This window comes from Brassica rapa, chromosome A01 (assembly GCF_000309985.2).
Source record: "Brassica rapa cultivar Chiifu-401-42 chromosome A01, CAAS_Brap_v3.01, whole genome shotgun sequence".
NCBI lineage: Eukaryota > Viridiplantae > Streptophyta > Magnoliopsida > Brassicales > Brassicaceae > Brassica > Brassica rapa.
The window spans coordinates 19,423,071-19,443,307 of NC_024795.2; the positions used below are offsets into that span (position 1 = coordinate 19,423,071).

A 20,237-nucleotide genomic window follows, 5' to 3' on the forward strand; every position below is an offset into this window, starting at 1 on the left:
CCAAATAACTAAATAGTTTATAAGAAAGGATGAAAATACCAACAAATTCTTAAACCCTAGCTTCGTAACCTATGTCTATGCATGGTATTAATTAAGTTTGTTTTTTGACACTAGCTTGAATACTGGCTGGCTCTACATGCCATGTTCGTTGGTTGGACTTTGGAAGAACCCAGGGGCGAATCCAGGGAAAAAAATTAATGGGTGCATAATGTAGGTAAACCGTATTGTATATACACATATTAGTAAAAAAATGTAAAAGGGGTGCATTGAACTCCCCAAATACAAGAATTATTGGAGTAATATATAGTTATAAAATTTCTGTATGTAACATAAAAATTATCAAAATTTTATGGGTGCGCTTGCACTCACAAGCACCAATGAAGATTCGCCCTAGAGGAAACCAGCAATTCCAGTGAAGTACAATCAAGAAAAGAAAAACATTATGAATACGTACACTAATATAAATTTACACATGCGTAGATTTATTTAATTCAAATAACCGTGTAGATATGACCTGAGTATGTATCGAGTTTGATATCTTGGTAAGAATTTAGTTCTTTCATACATATATATTTTTGGCGGCATTTGATAGATTAGACACATACAAGTCTACATAATAATAATTGAACTATCTTTTTATTTAAACATGAATGATGATTTTTTTTTATCAAACTGAAGCATACAAACTAATCTTTAAAAGAAGGTGCATCAAATGGATGAACTTTTTCTCCTTATATTTAAATAAGAGTTAAAATATTATTTCATATTTACGTGGCCAAAAGATGAAATGTAATGAAATACCTTCAAATCTGAATTACTTAGTTTTTCAAAGTCTGTCTACGACTTAAAACATTATTTCATGTTCATGCTATTGAACGTCAAATTGGTATATATATCAGTATACAAATACTAAACCATATCTGTATATTTAAATAATAAAGTAGGAAGAGTGGGCCTGTTGTCTACTGGCTTCCACTATCAAATTTTGATAATATTAGTTCAAATCGAACGAATAAAAGTTCAATACATGGACACATGTATATATGCATGGATATTTACGAACATAATAAATACATGGGTATCAGAAATGTAAATCAGGAATTCTAAAAACATTAAACTCGATCAAGTCTAATTTGTGTCATCTTTCCTTGTTACCTTTTTTTTCGAACACCTATTTCCTAGTTACCTAATTATCAAATTATCACTGTTATAAAGCTATTTTTTTATCACCATTGATATTAACTAAAATAACTCATTTGTAATATCAATTTATTGTAATCTTATAATCATTAATCTGACATTGCTAAAACCACTCATTTGATTAGTGTTCTCTTATCCACTACTGGTTTCAATTTACCTACAGTTATCTATAGTATTAAAAGAGAAGCATTCTTAAAAAATCTACTTATGCAAGGTTGTTGAACCTATTAGTTAGACTAACACCACATAATTCAGCATATTTTTAAGCTAAAGTAATATTCCATACATCAACTCATAATTTCCTAATGTACAAAAAAGAGATATTGTAACTAACAACGATATTTTACGTAAATATTTTATTATTATTTTCTTAATACAGAAAATAACTTAAGAAAATAGTCATAACAAACAGATTAATGTTAATGTACATATTTTTGGACCCTACATACAGATTATCGAACATATGATGCATACCTTTGTATTACAAACTTAACAATATTCATTGCACTTTTTAAGTGATATGTTATTCATGTATTTCTTGACTCTTTTATGAAATGTTATCACAAATTTAATATCTGAAATTGAAAAATATATCAATACTAAAAATAATTGGTTTTACAATAATGTAAATTGATAGTTGTAACTATGATATAAATATATGCGAGGAAAATTCATTTTTAAAATTGATAGCTTGTGTGTTAATGACAATGTTTTGAAAACCGAATGGGACACTGATTCAACATTGCACCTGGGTCAATTGCCAGACCGGTTTAATCGGTTTAACCGCTTAATTTTAATTTACTTTTAAATTAAGTAACTATATATGTAAGTATAACTATAAATTAATTTTGATATAAGTTTATATCAATGTTATATTTTAAAACTGATATGAAAAATAAAATGAAAAATTCAAAAATTAAAACTAATTTATTTATATATGTAGTAGAAAACAATATTAAATTTTGATGAAATCTTATTAAAATTTGCAATTTTTTTTATTTTTTAACTTGAATTTGCGAAAACTGGGTTTTAATATTGAACTAGGTCCGATTTAACTCAAATTCGGTTTTTAGCACAACTCGGAACCAGTTAGAAGAGCGAGTCAGGATCTGACTGGTTCGATCGTACGGTCCGATCAGATTTTTGAAACATTAGTTAATACAGTTCAATAATTAAAATATATATTTTTAATAATGAATATCTTTGCTACTAAAAACGTACATATCATCTTTAAATCTATTTCAAACAAATCTTACACTATAAAAATAAGAATAATAAAAATATTAAAAATCAATAGTTATAGTGTGAAACAAAAAAAATTATACTAGATTTAAAATTTATCAAAAATTACAAACCTCAAACCCGCCGGTCAAAATCTAGTAATAATTTATAAAATGAACACAAGAACAAATTTCAGTGGTAACTTAAAACAATTTTATTAATACTAGAAGATAACATCATAACATATATAAAGTGTAACCAAACTAATACTTCATACTTTACTATCATGGCATGTTTTTTGTTGATAACAACATATGGATATAGGTTTGTTGGTTCTCGAAATAACTTAAACTTTGGTATTCCAGGAAATGTCAGTTTCACTTAGTCGGTCTGTAAAATTTTGAAGAATGTGGATACGGATTTTAATAATTGCAGTTTATTCATTTTTAATTAATAAAAAATATTTATAATGGTATTTGCTTCTATCAGTTTAACTCTTTAAATTTTTGTTTTTTAGTTTAATTGGTCGGATTTTCTCAAATTTATACATATTATATCTATGTAATTTGTACATAAATATATATATATATATGTTCTTGTTATCTCTTCACCATATATAGAAGTTCGCATACGGAACGAAAGATCAGTTTATACAAATACAAATCAGAAACATACTAAGAGCTTTCTCTTTAATAAGTGAATAACAAAGACGGCACCAACGGCAAAAATATGTTTATATATAAATTCAAGAACAAGGACAGGAACAAAAGGTTCTTCAACATAAAACAACCCATATCTGCTAAATTCAGCAATAAAACTCCCTACGAAATACAAGATTAAAAGACAAGAAAAGAAGAAGAAAATACATTAAAATTATATCCATGCTTTAGAGTTTGCAAGCTGAATTTAGCATATGTTCCGATCCGTCTTGACAACCACAACCCTCTCTCTTTATTCACCTATACAGAAGTAAAAAAAAGTCGTAATTATTACATGTAAAAACGTTTATATTAAAGTATGTATGTTTCTTTTTCTAAAACGTTTATATAGGTAATTCCATTTTCTAAGCCCTAAATCATTCTTGCTTTTGTAGTTGGTCCCCTCCAACACCATAGTTGTCTCTGCCACCTTTGAAGAGTCACCTTCCTCTTCCATCTCTACTTTTTCTCCAAGTAATGATTCAATCTTTGATCATGACTTGCGAATTTTATTTTTCTTTATATTATTTTAAAACCACGCAATTGATTAGTATTTTGATGGTAATAAAGAACCGTGTGATAAATGTTCATCTTCTCTACCTGAAATTGTTTCCCCCAAACGTCGGTGTCCAAAAATCGGCGGTTGTTTCATTAGCCACCGGAAAAGTGCTTGATATCGGGACGAGACATAGACCGTGTGCTCTTAGTTCTTGATTATCGTTTCCATCCTGGTTTTAAGATTTACTAGATATCAGCATGAATCCATATTAAAATAAACCTAGACTATATATTGAAGACTCCAAAGCTGGGTACAAATCTGACACAAGATCGAGTATTTTATTAAACCTGCTGTTGTTGATGGATCGGGGCACCTTGTTTCATGTATGGAGTACTTAGAACCTGTATTTAAAACATTAATTATTATGCTCAAAATGTATTCATTCCTAGGGTTTCTTGATATTTTTTTAAAATATTAAACAGAGAAACCGTTAGAAACATACAGTGACTTGATCGTGAAGGAACTTGATGTACTCTATAGCTTCTTGGAGAACCGATGCGGTATCTGTCTGAAAATTAACCCACAGAAAGAAAAAAAGAAGGTCTAAATAATCCTGACCAAGAAGATGAAAACAAAAACTTTGATTTGTGTATATTATAATCAAATAAATCGAATCTAAATCATTCACCTTTCCGAAAGGTGAAACCAGCTGTTGCAATGAAGTAATCTGGTCCCTTAGGTTCTCTTTTCTCACCTGTTACATTTACAATCAATTTTATCCACCAAGAAATTTAATTAAAATAAAAGGTTACAAACAAATCGTGATTTATGATTATCTACCTTAAAATTTGGCAAGGGTGAAGGCGTGGTAACTCTCTGTTTCTTCGACGCAGGTTCATTGTACTTTCCTCTCTTCAAAGACTCACTCTGGCCTCTTGTCTTCTGATTATTCAAACAAAAAGAAAATTTAATCAATTGGCCGCAAAAATTATATATAAGAAATTTTTTACATATATGTACATATTATTTATTACCTTGGTTTTATCGTCAACACGAGGGGGTATTATCAGCGGAGTGGTTACATAACTGTTATGCGTCGTGTTATTTAAGTTAGTGGTTAATGAAGAACTCCAAAAGGGTAGAGAGTTTGTGTTGTCAGAGAAGTTGTTAATTAGTCCATAAGAAGCTTGATGATTAGGATTTATCTTTTTATTAGCCCAAGAGGCGTGAGGGTTGTTTAAGGAGCAGCTAGTGGTGGAAACGAAGCTGTACGGGTTCGGTTCGGGATCATAAAAGGTTCGTAACAAGCTCGAGGAAGAAGAAGTTGAAGAGCAAGCTGGATTAAGAAGATAAGGTGAAGCAGTTGTCGATGAGAATCCTTGGCCATGATTTTGTGAGCTCCTTAAGAAGCTTGAGTTTAAGTCTTCCTGTCTGAAAAATACAAAAGCAATAATCAAAAATGATATCATAAATTACTGAAGATTTCAATATCATCAACAAATTAAGAATTGAATCAAAATTAAGGTTAGGGTTTTTTCTTGAGAAGTTTACAAAATTGTGTGGTTCCAATCTGAAGAAGAGTTCGAGGAAAACCCTAGACCCATCATTTGCATCGTCGAGTCAATCGTCACGGTGCTTCCTCCACTGTCGGAATCGGCCTCTCGCTGCCCAGAAATGATGTTGTTGTCTGTACAAGTATTCCTAGATTTGATATTATTCTCTTGAAAGCCAAAATCATCGGAAGTGATTGTAGCTCCGAAATAAGGCGACAAGAAATGATCCGAAGGAGACATAACGCTTCTCGGCGAGCTCCACCAAGCACCGCCTCCGCTACCGCAAATTGCTGCCGTAGCTTGAAACTCATCAGCCATGTATGTAAACAGAATCAGAAAGTTTTACTATATGCTCACCCCTAGATCGTTATTAGACAAAGGTTACGAGTTTGTGTATTATGTGATATGAAGGGCGTGAATGTGAAACGCTGGTATATTTTTTATGAGGGTGTGTATGTTTGTTTATATAGGCAAGTACGGACAAGTGTGTGGAAATTACCAGAAATGAGTTGACATTTGAAACAGTTTTAGAGGAAAAAAAATACTACTGTATATCATCATAACATTCCCAAGTGATTTTTTAAGTAGTCTTGAATTTTTAACTAATTCCTAATTAGAGTAAATTTTTCAAGGCTGTATATTTTATTTGAAAGGAAGATGTAATAATCATATATAGAGTGTTCCTAATCCCTCGGTCTTTTTCTTTTCTATTATTCTAAGAACAACTGTCTTCGTGAGAATTGTTTCTTTGCTGCTTACCTTTTCTAGGAGGCGATACTTATCTACTTATATCAATTAACTAAGTTTTTAGTTTGAGATTAGTAGGTATTTGGTATTACGCAAGATACCAAGAGGGGGATTATATCTGTTTAAGACATTATATAATATCAAAATTATCTACGATTGGTTGACAACAAAACGCTATAAATCGACATATATAGTTTACTAAAGTGGTCGGAAATAGAGACCTGTCAATACTCTTTCCGTTTCATAAAATATTATCTTCGTTTCGTAAATAATGTCACTTTGACATTTTCACATAATTAGAAAAAATATTTAAAATACATTTAAGTTTTTATTAATTACACTTATTCAACCAATAATATTTGAGATAAATGAAATTATTTATAAAATCATTGTATTTTCAATTAATATTGAAATGAAAGTTACATTAAAATTCTAAAATGACACTCTTTTATAACAAGAAAAATATGTTAAAATGACATTTAATATAAAACAGAGAAAATATTATTTTGATTTAATCATTAAAGAGGTGTAAATCAACCATGAATTCTATTAAAATTAAAATCCAGGCACAATTTCATGATGTTATTCAGTCGTTAATTCTAAACAAATCATTAAATATGCTGTAATTTGATTTCATATTTGTAACTCATGATTCAGAATTCAAGAATGTGTCATTTTTAATACTCTTCTGTTTTTAAAAGATGCATATTCTAGACTTTTCACATATATTAAGAAAATTCATTAAATATGCATTGTTTTTTTGTGAATAATAATTTTTCATAATTTTTAGCCAATAGAAATTTAATAGACACCATTAATGTTTTTGAAACTTACAATTTTTCATAAAATCATACATTGAAAAAGTAAAAAATATATCTTTTTGAAACAATTTTTTTTCCAGAACATACATCTTTTAGGAACGGAGAAAGTACTATTCAGTAAATTTTTGTGTAAAATTATTAAACTGAATTACAATCACTAGTTTGAAAAATGGATATAGCCATGTTTTAGTTCGGGTGAGAGCGTTATTTTTTTTTAATTATTCAAGAAAAGGTTAGGAATAGTTACAAATCAAAGAAACGTGACATAATCCATGTTTTTCATGGCTAAGCCTCAGAATGTTACGATCCACACCGTCTTGCACCGTCTCGCACCGCAGTTAACAGTAACAAAAATATCTACATATACCATATATCTATACATTTTTATAACTGTTAAAACCGCATCGCAGTTGTACCGCTTTTTCCGTACCGCTCAACCCATTGTTACCATTCGGAGCCTTAGTGGACACGGTTTTGTCACTGAAATAATATGTCAATTAATAAACACATTTTATCACAATTATTTTCGTTACAAAAATAACAAAACATGACTGTTTGTGTCGAATTGTGGCTAACAACCCATTAAATGATCACTAAGAAAACATTACAAAAATATATTTTGTCACGATTTAACCATAATTTTTAGAATTAAACGCTCAGATACTCCTGCCCAAAAAAAAAGAGCTGAGATACTCCTGCCCGAAACTGACCGGATTTGAAATTTAATATATCTTTAATTAAATCAGAAAATTTATTAAAAGACAAAAAAACCAAGATAAACTACCATAATTACAACTCTACCTAGGACTATCCAAACCCGGACCCAGAACCGACCCAAACAAATCGGATATCCACTTCCAGAAATTGAATTCCCGAAAACGTACTCAAAACGTTTCCCCTCCTCTCACTAAGTACTCCACTAAGTGAAGAGCTGTAGAATTTAATTTCTTTAATTTCGAGTTCTCTGAAAACTTTTCGAATCTCTCTAAAAACCCTACTCAATTCGAATCCTCAATCGACAATCAAAAACCCAAATCATGATGAATCGAGACGATACGAAGGCAAAAGAAGACGGCTCGAGTAGTGTAGTAGGAGATGAAATGGCACTTGGTTCATTCTCCGGAGATGAAGCAAACCCAAGGATTATCGACAAATCTGTCGCCCCAGGAACCGACCAAAGTTCCCGAGATGCAAATGAAAGCGAAGAAAATGCAAGTGGAAAAGGTGAAGAGGAAGAATCAAGTAAGAAAAATGAAGGGGAGGAATCAAGAGAAGTAGACGAAGGAGAAAAAGAGAAGGAAGGTGGAGACAAAGGAGAAAAAGAGAAGGAAGTCGGAGAGGAAGGAGAAAAAGAGAAAGAAGTCGGAGACGAAATAGAGCCCCGAAGAAACGACGAAGAAGCTGCGATAATTCCGAGTCGACAACATGAAACTGAGTCGCATGCAGATTCGGTAAGTATTGAAATTGAAAACTTTTACATAGATGATTTGAAAGATTAGATAAGTGTGGAAAACTAAGTGGAATTTAGAGTTAGTGATTGCTGAACTAAGTCGAAGTTTGTGAAACTATATGTTGATGGTTGTAAGATGTCGTACGTGACTTTTACATAGATGATTTGAAAGATTAGATAAGTGTGGAAAACTAAGTGGAATTTAGAGTTAGTGATTGCTGAACTAAGTCGAAGTTTGTGAAACTATATGTTGATGGTTGTAAGATGTCGTACGTGATCCGGATCTCACTTGAGTGCAGGTTGTAGATGACGAAGAAGAGGGCATGCGACCGCTGAAGTTGCACTTTCCTTCAAGCGAATATCAAAAGTCTTTAAAGCTTTCAGGAAAGTGTTACATTGACACGGCGATAACAACTATTGAAACGATCCTGAAAAAGAAGGAGGTGAAATGGTTCATAGAGCACCCACAATTTCAACATTTCTTCCATATTAAAAACCGAAAGCAGAAGTGGATGGGAATGTGGGTTATCGTTTTGCGATCAGCTTGTGTTGCGAAGAAGTATGAGTTATGGTTTGTCGTTAATGGCGTCCCAATCCGATATTATCTTAGAGAATTAGGACTCATTTCTGGTCTATACTGCCATGAGTATCCCCCCAACCATGAGAGGTTGGGTGGTACAACATTCATGAACAAGTATTTTGGAGGGAGAAAGGTAACATACGCTGACCTGGAGAAGCAGATGTTGGCAATGAAATCAAAGCCATCTGAGGATCGTAAGAAGATGGCCGTTCTGTTCTTCTTAGCCAGCATCCTTGTCGGAGGCCGAAAGAGTGGTGAGGGAGCATCATCTGTGGACAGTTTCTTCCTGCGTGTTGTTGATGACCTAGATGCGTGTGTAACGTTCCCTTGGGGGCGGTATGCATTCGAACATAACTTGAAGGATGTCTCTAGCTTTTTGGAGAAATGCAACGGGGTTGCGCCGACGAGTTGGGTTTTTACAAGCTTTCCTATCCCTCTGGAGGTATTCTCAAGCTCCCTTCAACATAGTTGTTTAATTGATGTTAATGTCTTTTTGTTGTGTGTTGGTAGTTGTTGGCCTTTGAGGCAATTCCAAGCTTGAGGAACCATTTCCGAGAAGATGTGTATGGTGCAAGCAGAGGTTGCCCGCGGATGTGCAAGATGCAGTACAAACGGAAAAGTGGAACCAAGGAATTCAGTCTGAAAGCTGTGAACGATAAACTTGGTACTAATACAAAGGTAATTGATGTTTTATGTGTAGTCGAATTGAGGAGAAGGGAGTTATGAGACTTATGAAAACTTGGTGAAACTAAGGTAATTAGTCTTTTTTGTGTTTTTACCACAGGATATTGAGAGTATCTTGGTAGCAACAGCAGCTGAGGAGGAACTTCTGGAAACCATAGGAATGGACAAGGAGAGTTGTTGGGCCGATGACGCCGATGATGCAACAGTTGATCGTTGGACGAAGATAATACGGAAAGGGAAGAAACAAGTTTTCTTTGAAGAACAGTTCCGCATGGATTTTGAGTCTCGCACAGGTCAGATTGAAGGTCCCACCAATCCTATCGGAGGACCATCGAATAATGCACAATTTGGTCAGGCTCATGCAGATTCGGTGGAGGCTACTGGAGCTACTCCTGGAGCTGAGGCTTTAAAAGCGATGGAAGGTCGGCTTATGAATGCAGTCCGAGATGCAGTTCGAGATGCTATGAAGGGAGTGAAGGAAAAAGTCACTTCATTGTCTACGCAGCTAGGTCTTCTAGAAGAGGAGGTGAAAAGTCTTAGGTTGAGTGTTCCCGGAAGTGACAATCCGGCGGTCCAAGATGATGGTGATGGTAGTGACAATAGCGAGTCGGAAGAAGAGGATGGTGATGTGGGTGGGGATAAGGAGTCGGAGGAAGAGGATGGTGGTGACAATAACGAGCCAGACGAAGAGGATGGTGGTGACAATAACGAGCCAGACGAAGAGGATGGTAGTGACAATGATGTTGAAGACGCCATTCTCGATATTTCAAAGGATGTGCAGAGGGAATATGGTGATGTTGACATGGATGATGATGATGCGGAGATGTATGCACATGCTGTGGAGGCCGAGAAAAAATTAAAGACTAAGGCAGCAGAGTCTGTAAACACGAAAAAAAAGAGGTCGAGAAAAGATGATGGCAAAGAAGCAATTCCTGTGAAAAAGGTTAAGGTGGACCGTGGTGATACTGTGAGGAGTCCCATTCAGCTAAGAAGCAGGGCAGCAGAGAAGAGCACCAAAGGTGAAAAGAAGCAGAAGGCAGCTGCTGAGAAGAAGGCAGCTGCGGCAGCTAAGAAGAAGGCAGCTGCTGAGAAGGAGGCAGCAGCTGAGAAGAGGCAGCAGCTGAAAAGGAGGCAGCTAAGAAGAAGGCAGCAGCTAAGAAGAAGGCAGCAGCTAAGAAGAAGGAAGCAGCTAAGAAGACAAAGAAAGTAGGTAAGAAGACCGAGTGAATTCCGTATGTGGTTGTTTTAATGTGGATGAACTCTATTCGGTTTGTATGACTTTCTTGTTTGATGTTGAAGGATATTTATGTTGAAGACTGGTATTTAAGACTTATGTTATATATTGGGAAACTTTAGTAAGTTTCACTTTCAACTTAGTGTAACTTCGTGAATTTATGATATTTCGTAGATTGTGAAAGAGGGAGAATATGGAAACTTTAGTAAGTTTCACTTTCAACTTAGTGTAACTTCGTGAATTTATGATATTTCGTAGATCGTGAAAGAGGGAGAATAGGGAAACTTTAGTAAGTTTCACTTTCAACTTAGTGTAACTTCGTGAATTTATGATATTTCGTAGATCGTGAAAGAGGGAGAATAGGGAAATTTTAGTAAGTTTCACTTTCAACTTAGTATAACTTCGTGAATTTATGATATTTCGTAGATCGTGAAAGAGGGAGAATAGGGAAACTTTAGTAAGTTTCACTTTCAACTTAGTGTAACTTCGTGAATTTATGATATTTCGTAGATCGTGAAAGAGGGAGAATAGAGAAAATTTAGTGTAAGTTTCACTTTCAGCTTAGTGTAACTTCGTGAATTTATGATATTTCGTAGATGGTGAAAGAGAGAGAATAGGGAAACTTTAGTAAGTTTCACTTTCAACTTAGTGTAACTTCGTGAATTTATGATATTTCGTAGATCGTGAAAGAGGGAGAATAGGGAAACTTTAGTGTAAGTTTCACTTTCAACTTAGTGTAACTTCGTGAATTTATGATATTTCGTAGATCGTGAAAGAGGGAGGGAGAATAGGGAAACTTTAGAGTCTTAGTAAATCAGAATCTCAAGCAAACAACAACAACAGATAGTAGACCAGACGCATCTCGTGGAGTGGTGGGATTCTGACGGGTTAGATTATACTTCAGTTCAGCAATCTCTGCAGCCATCGCATCCACGCGCTTCCTTAGCATTTCAACCTCTTCCTGGACTCCGAAGACCCATGGTTGACGGAAATGGAAGCCATCATTCTAGACGTAAAAGAGAAATGTATCAAAACCCGAAAGTATCAATAAAAAATCTGTTTTTTCCGATTTTGTTGGTTTTACTGTACTTAGATGATTGAGTTTATGGTTATACCTGATATATTCTATTTTCTATCAACGTTTTAGATGTGCTCATGTAGAATAAAATTTAATTTCGTGACATATGTAACTTTTCTAATCCCACGAGGTAGTGTATACAAAACATATAGCTAACAATGATGTATTCCCTTCCCATTCGACAGAAAATGTGTTCCAGATTATATTTTTTTCACTCGAAGGTTTTCGGATTTCACAACATGTTGAATACGTCACGTCATCTTCCTAGAACATGGATAAGTTATGTCATCGCAACTGTAATATAAATCATCAACTAACGAAAGGTTACATATCGAAAGTTTCACCAAGTTTTACAAACATAAAACGAAATCACTTTAATCAGGTTTCACTAAGGTTCACATTCATATAACACTTCAGTTCCTTCTGTTCCTTCAGGTCCTTCAGTTCCTCGAGTGCTTTGTGTTCCTTGAGTCCCTTCAGGTTCTTCAGTTCCTTGTGTTCCTTGAGTCCCTTCAGGTCCTTCAGTTCCTTCAGTTCCTTCAGCTCCTTCAGTTCCTTCAGCTCCTTCAGCTCCTTCAGTTCCCTGCGAGCAGTTGAAATAGCTAGCCAGACCCCTATTCGGGATATACTTATTAGGATGGAGACGGGGCCGACTTTCTCCCGCCGAAGGATGCCTTTTTTCCTGATGTCTTCCCTTTCTTTTCTTGTAGTCTGGAGGTAGAGGACACTTCGCCGCCGCGACTTCTTTTGAAACCATCCAATGAGTTATATGAGGGACTGGATATATAGTCCTTCGATACGCTTTGGCCCACAGTGTAATGAAGTAATATTTCGAAATGAAATTGTACATGTCACTCATCTATAATGGTCTATCATGCTTCAAACACTTAATGATAGCGCCTATTGCATGTCTACATGGGTATTTATCTATATCAAACTTCCTGCAACTGCACCTTTTATGTTGCAAATCCACGGAATAAGTCTTCCCGTCTGCTCCAATAACACTGTATTCAAGCTGAAAAGTGTTCAGCGGAGTCACTGTAAGTTTAGAACCTTTCGGTGTTCTGTTATGCAATTTGTTCTCCACCAAAGGAACCAATTTTTGAGATGACGGTCCTTCTGCTGCATCCTTCCTATGTCTGTTGAACCACTCAGACATTTTCTCAATAACTGTATCAAGCATAGGCAATAAAGACATCCTTCGCGCCTTTTCAAATACCGCATTCAAAGACTCCGCACAATTAAAGGTGTCTATGTTGTACCTAGCACCGGGGAAATGACACTTAGCCCACCGTTCGACTTCGACACTTTTATCAAGATACCTAGCACACGATGGATACCTCTCCCTAAAATCGTCATACTGCTTTTTAAACTCAGGCTCTGAATAAAGACATGCAACCTTTCGGAATAGTAGTGCAACCTCGTCCCTGCCATGATTGACATGACCTTTCACATTGTGCGATATATGCCAGATACAATACCCATGTTTAGACATCGGATACACTTCAGCAACAGCTTTTATCAGACTTGGATTTCTGTCTGAAACAAACACCAATTCCGTCGAATTCGGTATAACAGTTTTCAGCGTCGTGAAAAACCACTTCCAGCTTTCGTTTTTCTCCCCATCAACCACAGCAAAGGCTATTGGATAATGGTGAAGGTTTGGATCCTGAGCCGTGGCAATAATTAAACAACCACCTTCAATAGTCTTCAGGAAAGTTGCATCCACAGTGATGACTTTCCTCATGTATTCAAACCCTTCAATGGAGGCTCCCAGCGCAACAAATAGGTATTTGAACCGGTTGTCTTTATCCACTACCAAACTTATTTTTGTATCCGGGTTCGTCTTCTCTTACATATACAAATAAGCAGGCAATATTCTATATCCCTTCTCGGGATCACCACGAATATCCACAACAGCTAGTTTTTTTCTTCTCAAACATGTCGTATACGACACTTCCCCACTTTCCTTTGCACCAGACCTTTTAGGATTTTCGTTGTTGGTGTCTCATATAGTCCCGGATAATCCTTGTGCACTATAGCTGCAACTCATCTTGGTGTAACTTTCCTTTTCTTTCCAGTACCTGAAGTTACGCGAGAGCATGAATGCATATTCCTGTATGTTCTAATCGAGAACGCTTCAGAATTATTTATCTTTGTTGCTCTCACACTCCATTTACAACCTTCATCAGCTCCCCGACATTTCACCACATATCGACCCCTGTCCGAGTTGCAAATACTGATTCCGAAACAGTTCTCCTGTGATGCTCTATCAATAATATCTTTCACAGCTTCTTTACTCTCAAATTCTTGAAACAACTGAAGACCCAAACCATCTTCCCACTCTTTAACCACTGGATTTTCTTTTACAACACGTGGGAGCTCAACATAGTACGAACTAGGACGAACACCCATAGAGTTATCCACGTCGCCCTCACTGTCCACGCCCCCTTCGCCGGCTTACCCATTAACAACATTAATGCCCCCTTCGCCGGCTTCTCCATTAACAACATTAATGCCCCTTTCGTCAGCTTCTCCATTTATAACAACATTCTCCACCCGTTCAGCCCCCGGCAGATATAGTTCTGTTTCTTCAATGCGAGGAAATAGAGTGAGTGCACCCTGATTACCTTCAACTTGGGGTAATCCACTCGCAAGCTCACTATAGTTCCCACCATATTAGCTTTCTTTCTCAACTACTGATTGTTGCTCCGTTACTGGAACTATTTCCATATCTTCGATGACCTCTACATGCAAAATACTTCTTCTTCCCTCTTTATCCACTGATGTCAGATACACATACACATCTTCATCATCCAAAATATATGATTGCCTCTTAGGTTCTACTACCAGTGGAATGTAACTCAGATTCATCCTCTTTAAACACGGATCTATGCTCTTCTTCTTGCATATCCTCTCCTTCAAACAGGAATAAGTGATCTCATCCAATGATGATGTCTTAAAGGATATACCATACAAACGACCATCGCTTGGAATCCATTCATAATCATCTCCAGATTTCGCATATTGTCCATCATAGTCAAAGTGTATGTTTGTAGAAGAATAACCCATTATCTGTTGTACCAAATAAAAGTATACAATTAAAGTTAATCCTAGTTATACAGTTTTGCTATTAAAGTCCTACTAAATTATATTTGTTTACACTTTTTCTCAACAGTAAAGTTTCACCTATTTACACTTTTATATTCTACCCAGTTTCACCCTTTTAATTCCGGATTTCAGCTTTGATTCCCGACATTTCTTGTTGACTTTGATTACAAACACACCATACAGCTCTCAATTGACAACACAAAGACCCATATATTCGAAATCTACTGTCTAAAAATCCCAACCTAACGAGCCGCATTGAGTTCATTCATTCGAGTCCACTATGATGGGATTGAGTTATAAGATACAGAGCAAGACAATGCTTTAACTGAAGTTTATCTGACCTGGGTTGGGGGTCAATTACAGCACCCACACTCGCCGCAATCTCCTTTACAATAGAAACTCCGAATGATCGCTCTAGCTTTCATTCTCTGGCTTTCTTCGCCGTCCGTCGAAAAAGACAATTAGAACAATTAGGGAGGAGAGAGAAAAATTAAAACTAATTAAGAAAATCCACCTGGACAGGAGAGAGAGATAAACCGCGCTTTTTTTTGATTGGTCAAGTAAAGGAGCGTTTTGATTGGTCAAGTAGAGAGGGTTTTCATTGGTCAAGTAGAGAGGGGCACTTTCGACTTTGACCATCGAGTTGAAGAGTAGGAAAACAGATAAGAGTATGGCAGATTACATGAGAGTACGCTAGATCACTTTTTCCCTCATTAAGAGTACTTGACTCTAATTTTTATGACTATTTATAAAATAGCTATGAATTTGTTACAAATTTTTTGTGGCTATTTGAAACTCTAAACTCTAAATACAAACTTTAAAAATATCTTTTATATTTAACTTTAAATCTTAAATTCAAATTCAAAATTAACTTTAAAAAAAAAATCTCAAATCTAAATCTAAACACTAGAACTTTAACTCCTAAGTCATAAATCTCAGACCAATATACTCTAACCCCTAATATCGAATATTTTTTTACAAAAATCATGTTTTAGTCCTATTTTTAAGATACCTTAACTTTATATTTTAAATCTAAACTCCAAATCCTCTTCCCCATAACTTCAAACCTTATATCATAAATCTAATCTCTAAGGCTATAATTTCAAATTTTAAACTTAAACCATAAACTCTTTTTCATTATTTTAAAAAATATTAAAGTTGTAACTGGTAAATCGAAAATGGAATAAATAGAATAGAAAGGAATGGAATAAGAGGAATGCAGTAGAGAATAGATTCATTCCATTTATTCCTTGGCAAAATTGTTATGGAATGGTTTTTTTTGTATTTGGTTTATTTTTTTTTGGAATTGATGGAATGAGCATTCCATTCTATTCATGGTAACTGGTAAATTTTTTTATGAAATTAATGGAATTGATCATTCCAAAGCATTCCATTCCAAAATAGGTAATCCAGTTGCAGCCTAAACCTAACCTTCAAACCGAATACCTAATTAACTTCAACAATAATATTGGTTTAATATGGAGAGCTTATGTATCACAAACTTTAAACTTTTAAACTAAAATATAATTATTATACACATAAAATTTAAGTTAAACTAATATCTAACCCATTTAAAAAGCTATTTTCAAATAAACACAATTTACATATGACTTAAATAAAATCATTTTCAACACTACTTATTTAAAAATTGAAATCTAATAACTTTTATAACTTTATATCATTAATTTAAAATGTAAATAAATAAGTTAATTGCTATATAAAAATAAAACTAGAAGAATAAAAGCCACAGTAGTTATATTATACAAATCATATATAAAATCACAATCTTTACAACTATAAACAACTATTTAATGAAAAGAGAAAATTTATCTTTGGCTAATCCTTGAAAAATATTATAATTTCTCACCCTTGATTATTGTTGATTAAATGGCCACAAATTGTTCTTTTTGTGTTTATTCTCCTCTCTTCTCATTGGCTGATATTTAGGATAATTATTACGACAATTTGTTGTCTCTTCTTTCTTCCTTTAATGACAATTTTTGTTTCTTCTTCAACATTTTTCTTCAAGGTCTATACACTATTTTCTCCAAAGAACATCGTTCTCAAATATCTCTCCTCGACTCCTCACTCTCCTTTTATGTGTGAGCCCTCCTCTGCAACGCCTCATCTCCTCCTTTCTTTAGCGACTCCACATCCTCTGCGAGCTGCTCAAGATATCATATGGAAATTCATCTCTTCCTCTGCCTCATTTTCTAGGTTGCATGGAAATTTTGGAACGGAATCTCTTGAAAATTTGTGAAAATACATTGGAAACACACGTTTCTTGCATTTAATAAACACGATGCGTTTCCATTTTAAAAAATTGTGATTTTGCTTTGGAAACACGAAAGAAGGACTATTTGTCATTTAGTGATTACTTGTTTACTTCATTTTCTGTATTTCCATCTACTAGTTGACTTGTATTTTAATATCATCTTCGATACCTGTATTCATTTCCGTTTGACATGGAATGAAGTTGACTCTACTGTTTTAAGCTATCTCCAACAAAACGTAATTTCATATAAGACAAAACATCAAAAGTGATACCATCCCACTAAATTTGATGTAATGTAAATAGTGTTATGGGAAATTTACCAAAAATAACCCACAACTTGCCTTTAACCCTAAATCTATACCCAAACTTGAATCAAATGCAAAACTAACCTAAAAGCCTTGTAAAATTACAGCTCAGCCCCTTGTGACCAAACAAGAAAACATAAATTGTTTTTATGAATATAACCCTAGTAAGTCGTCTGAGTCGTCTGAGATGTTGGAAGTCGTCTGGAAAACTTCAAACTAAGTCTTCTGGCGTAGCTGATCTTAAAAATAATTTATAAATTTTTTTAAAAATATTTTGATAAGCGAAAAATTAAAATCATGTAATTATAAACAGTTTTAAGTGATATAAATTAAAATATAACAAAATTGAATTGTTTTCAACATAGATGAGTGTAGGTAGTGAATCATGGTATTCTTTGGTCTAGGGTTTGGCAACATAAGTTGTAGTATTGTATGTATTCTTAGGGTTAGATTTTGGAAAGCTTGAATGTTTTTTTGAAAAATTAATTTTTTACCTATACGTGTTTATTTTTGTGTATAGTAAACACTTTTGAAGTTTAATTTGATTTTATGAAGTGTTTAGTTAGTTAATTAAGTTTAGGGGTTAGGTTTAGGGGTTATGTTTAGGGTCTAGACGACTTACATTTCAGTCGTCTGGTAAAAAAATTAAAACAGACGACTTACATGTAAGTCGTCCAAATATTCCAGCTTAAAATTTTTTAAAAAATTATTTTCCCCCTTAAATAATTTAAACCAGACGACTTACTTGTAAGTCGTCTGGAAAGTCTTCTATTTTAGTTTCCCGCTAAAAATATTTTTATTTCCCGCTAAAAAAATTAAACTCTTCTGGACGACTTACAAGTAAGTCATCTTGGAAGTCGTCTGAATCAAAAATATTTAACCTAATTAGATTTTTTGTCTTCCTATATAAATAAAAATTTACACATTCTCTCTCCTCCTCTCAAATGGCTGCAACAAAAATTTAATGTTCATCTTTCTAAAACTCTTCAACCTCTCTCTAATCTTTTTGACTTGAAAACACCAAACTTTATATGAATTTTTCAGTTTTGTCTCATGTATTTCTTACTAATCTATCTCTTTTACAGGTTTTTAATCAGATGGTATTTATCTTCCACTAATTTAAAGGTAGATATATATTTTTGTGTGTTCTATAAAGGTAGATTTATCTAATCTTCCACTCATTTTCTCTATTTTTAACTCATTTCAACGTTTTTGGATATGCAGGTTTTTCAGATCTAGATTTGAAGTCCAGATGACTTCAAGGGAGACTTCGTCAAGTCTTCTGACGAAGTCTCCCTTTAATAATAGATCTGAGCGTTTTGGTAAGTTTTTATGTCTGATTTTTTCTCATTTGATAACTTCTTGTTGTATAAAGTTCTTACTTTTTTCCCAAACTAATATTCTCCAAACTCACTCTAATCTCTTTAACTTGAAAACACCAAACTTTATATGAATTTTTCAGTTTTGTCTCATGTCTTTCTTACTAATCTAACTTTTGTGCATGTTTTTAATCAGATGGTACTCATCTTCTACTCATTTTTCTTTACAGTCTTCTACTCATTTAAAGGTAGATCTATTAATTTTAGATATGTATTTTTGTGTGTTATATAAAGGTAGATTTATCTAATCTTACACTCATTTTTTTTTGTTTTAAGCCATTTGAACGTTTTTTGATATGCAGGTTTTTCATCACACCAAATATATAAAATACATATTTTATTATGTTTCATTTAATAATATAGTTTAATTACTATCAAATATTGTAATTAAACATAAGTATATTGTATTATTTGTATTTTAAATTTATTTTCACATAATTAAAAAAATATTATTTTTATTTATTTATTTTAAAAATAAATTATTAAATGACTATTATCATTTATCACTTACAAATAATAAAAATATAAAAAATATCTAGATGTGATAAAATTATTATTTATCAATAAAAAATAATAAAAATATAAAAATGTAAAATTGAAAGCATCGAATAATATATAATATTACTTTTGAAGTAAAGTTTGATATCATTGTTGGAGATGACAAAATTATTTTTACACCAAAACACTAAATTTAGTATAATTTTAACACAAATTTGTGTAATTGTTGGAGATGCTCTTAGCGAAGAATAACATATTTTGGTTTTCTAAATTTTTATTTAAATTTTTATAAAATGAACAAAAAGACAAAGTTTATGTTATTGAGTTTCTTTTCTTAGATAAATCAAGCAAAGAAAAACAAATAAAGCTTACATATTAATTAATCACACACACACACACACACATATATATATATATATTAATTACATACGTTTCTAAAACGTTTCTACTTCTATTTTTTTCTAAATCATGTTTCCACGTTTCAAAACATTTTGTTTCCATGTATACGTTTCTGATTCCATGCTTCTATCATCTTCTACAATTCGTCGAAAATTTCTCTTCTGCGAGCGGCTCAAGACTTTCGCTCCTCCTCTGCGACTCCAGACATCTAGTCTTCCTATACGAATCCAGACTTCTAGTCCGCCTCTATGACTGTGACTCGCCGACATAGCTTAATTAGGTTTAGGTTATTAGATTTAGGTTTTAATTTTAATTTGGTTTATGTGTAATTAAATGTGTTTTAAATTTGTAAGCAGATTAATTTGCAGATTGATTTTATCTTTAAACCATATTTCTATTAATAAACCAAAATTTTAATAATAAAAATTCTATTATTAATCTATTTAAATTTATATACAAATTCTAATTTATAAACTAATTCCAATTTAAAATTATTTTCTGGTTT

General features: G+C 33.5%; 1 protein-coding gene across 4 annotated transcripts; it reads right to left on the minus strand.

The window, feature by feature from the left end:
• Positions 1-3,132: 3,132 nt before the first annotated feature.
• On the minus strand, positions 3,133-5,669 carry LOC103830854 (transcription factor bHLH112). 4 transcript variants are annotated; one of them, XM_009106679.3, is made up of 8 exons: positions 5,170-5,669; positions 4,653-5,049; positions 4,459-4,557; positions 4,307-4,372; positions 4,121-4,186; positions 3,966-4,019; positions 3,720-3,847; positions 3,133-3,636 (listed from the first exon to the last, which is right to left on the minus strand). In XM_009106679.3, the coding sequence occupies exons 1-8, from the start codon at positions 5,487-5,489 to the stop codon at positions 3,579-3,581; spliced, it is 1,188 nt and encodes a 395-aa protein (XP_009104927.1). In that variant the 5' UTR covers positions 5,490-5,669; the 3' UTR covers positions 3,133-3,578. The 4 variants fall into 4 exon arrangements, with proteins under 4 accessions (XP_009104927.1, XP_009104936.1, XP_009104922.1 ...); XM_009106688.3 differs by having other exon boundaries at positions 3,134-3,380; positions 4,459-4,560; positions 5,170-5,625; XM_009106674.3 differs by having other exon boundaries at positions 3,137-3,636; positions 4,459-4,560; positions 5,170-5,630.
• Positions 5,670-20,237: the final 14,568 nt, after the last annotated feature.

What these genes read in the sequence shown, in the direction of transcription:
- LOC103830854 (XM_009106674.3), bottom strand. Translation starts at nt 5,489, where the DNA reads ATGGCTGATGAGTTTCAAGCTACGGCAGCAATTTGCGGTAGCGGAGGC. An exon ending in TCCTTCACGATCAAGTCACT is followed by an intron (nt 4,020 to 4,120) that starts GTATGTTTCTAA and finishes TTTTAAATACAG; the next exon opens with GTTCTAAGTACTCCATACAT. An exon ending in CGATCCATCAACAACAGCAG is followed by an intron (nt 3,848 to 3,965) that starts GTTTAATAAAAT and finishes TCTTAAAACCAG; the next exon opens with GATGGAAACGATAATCAAGA.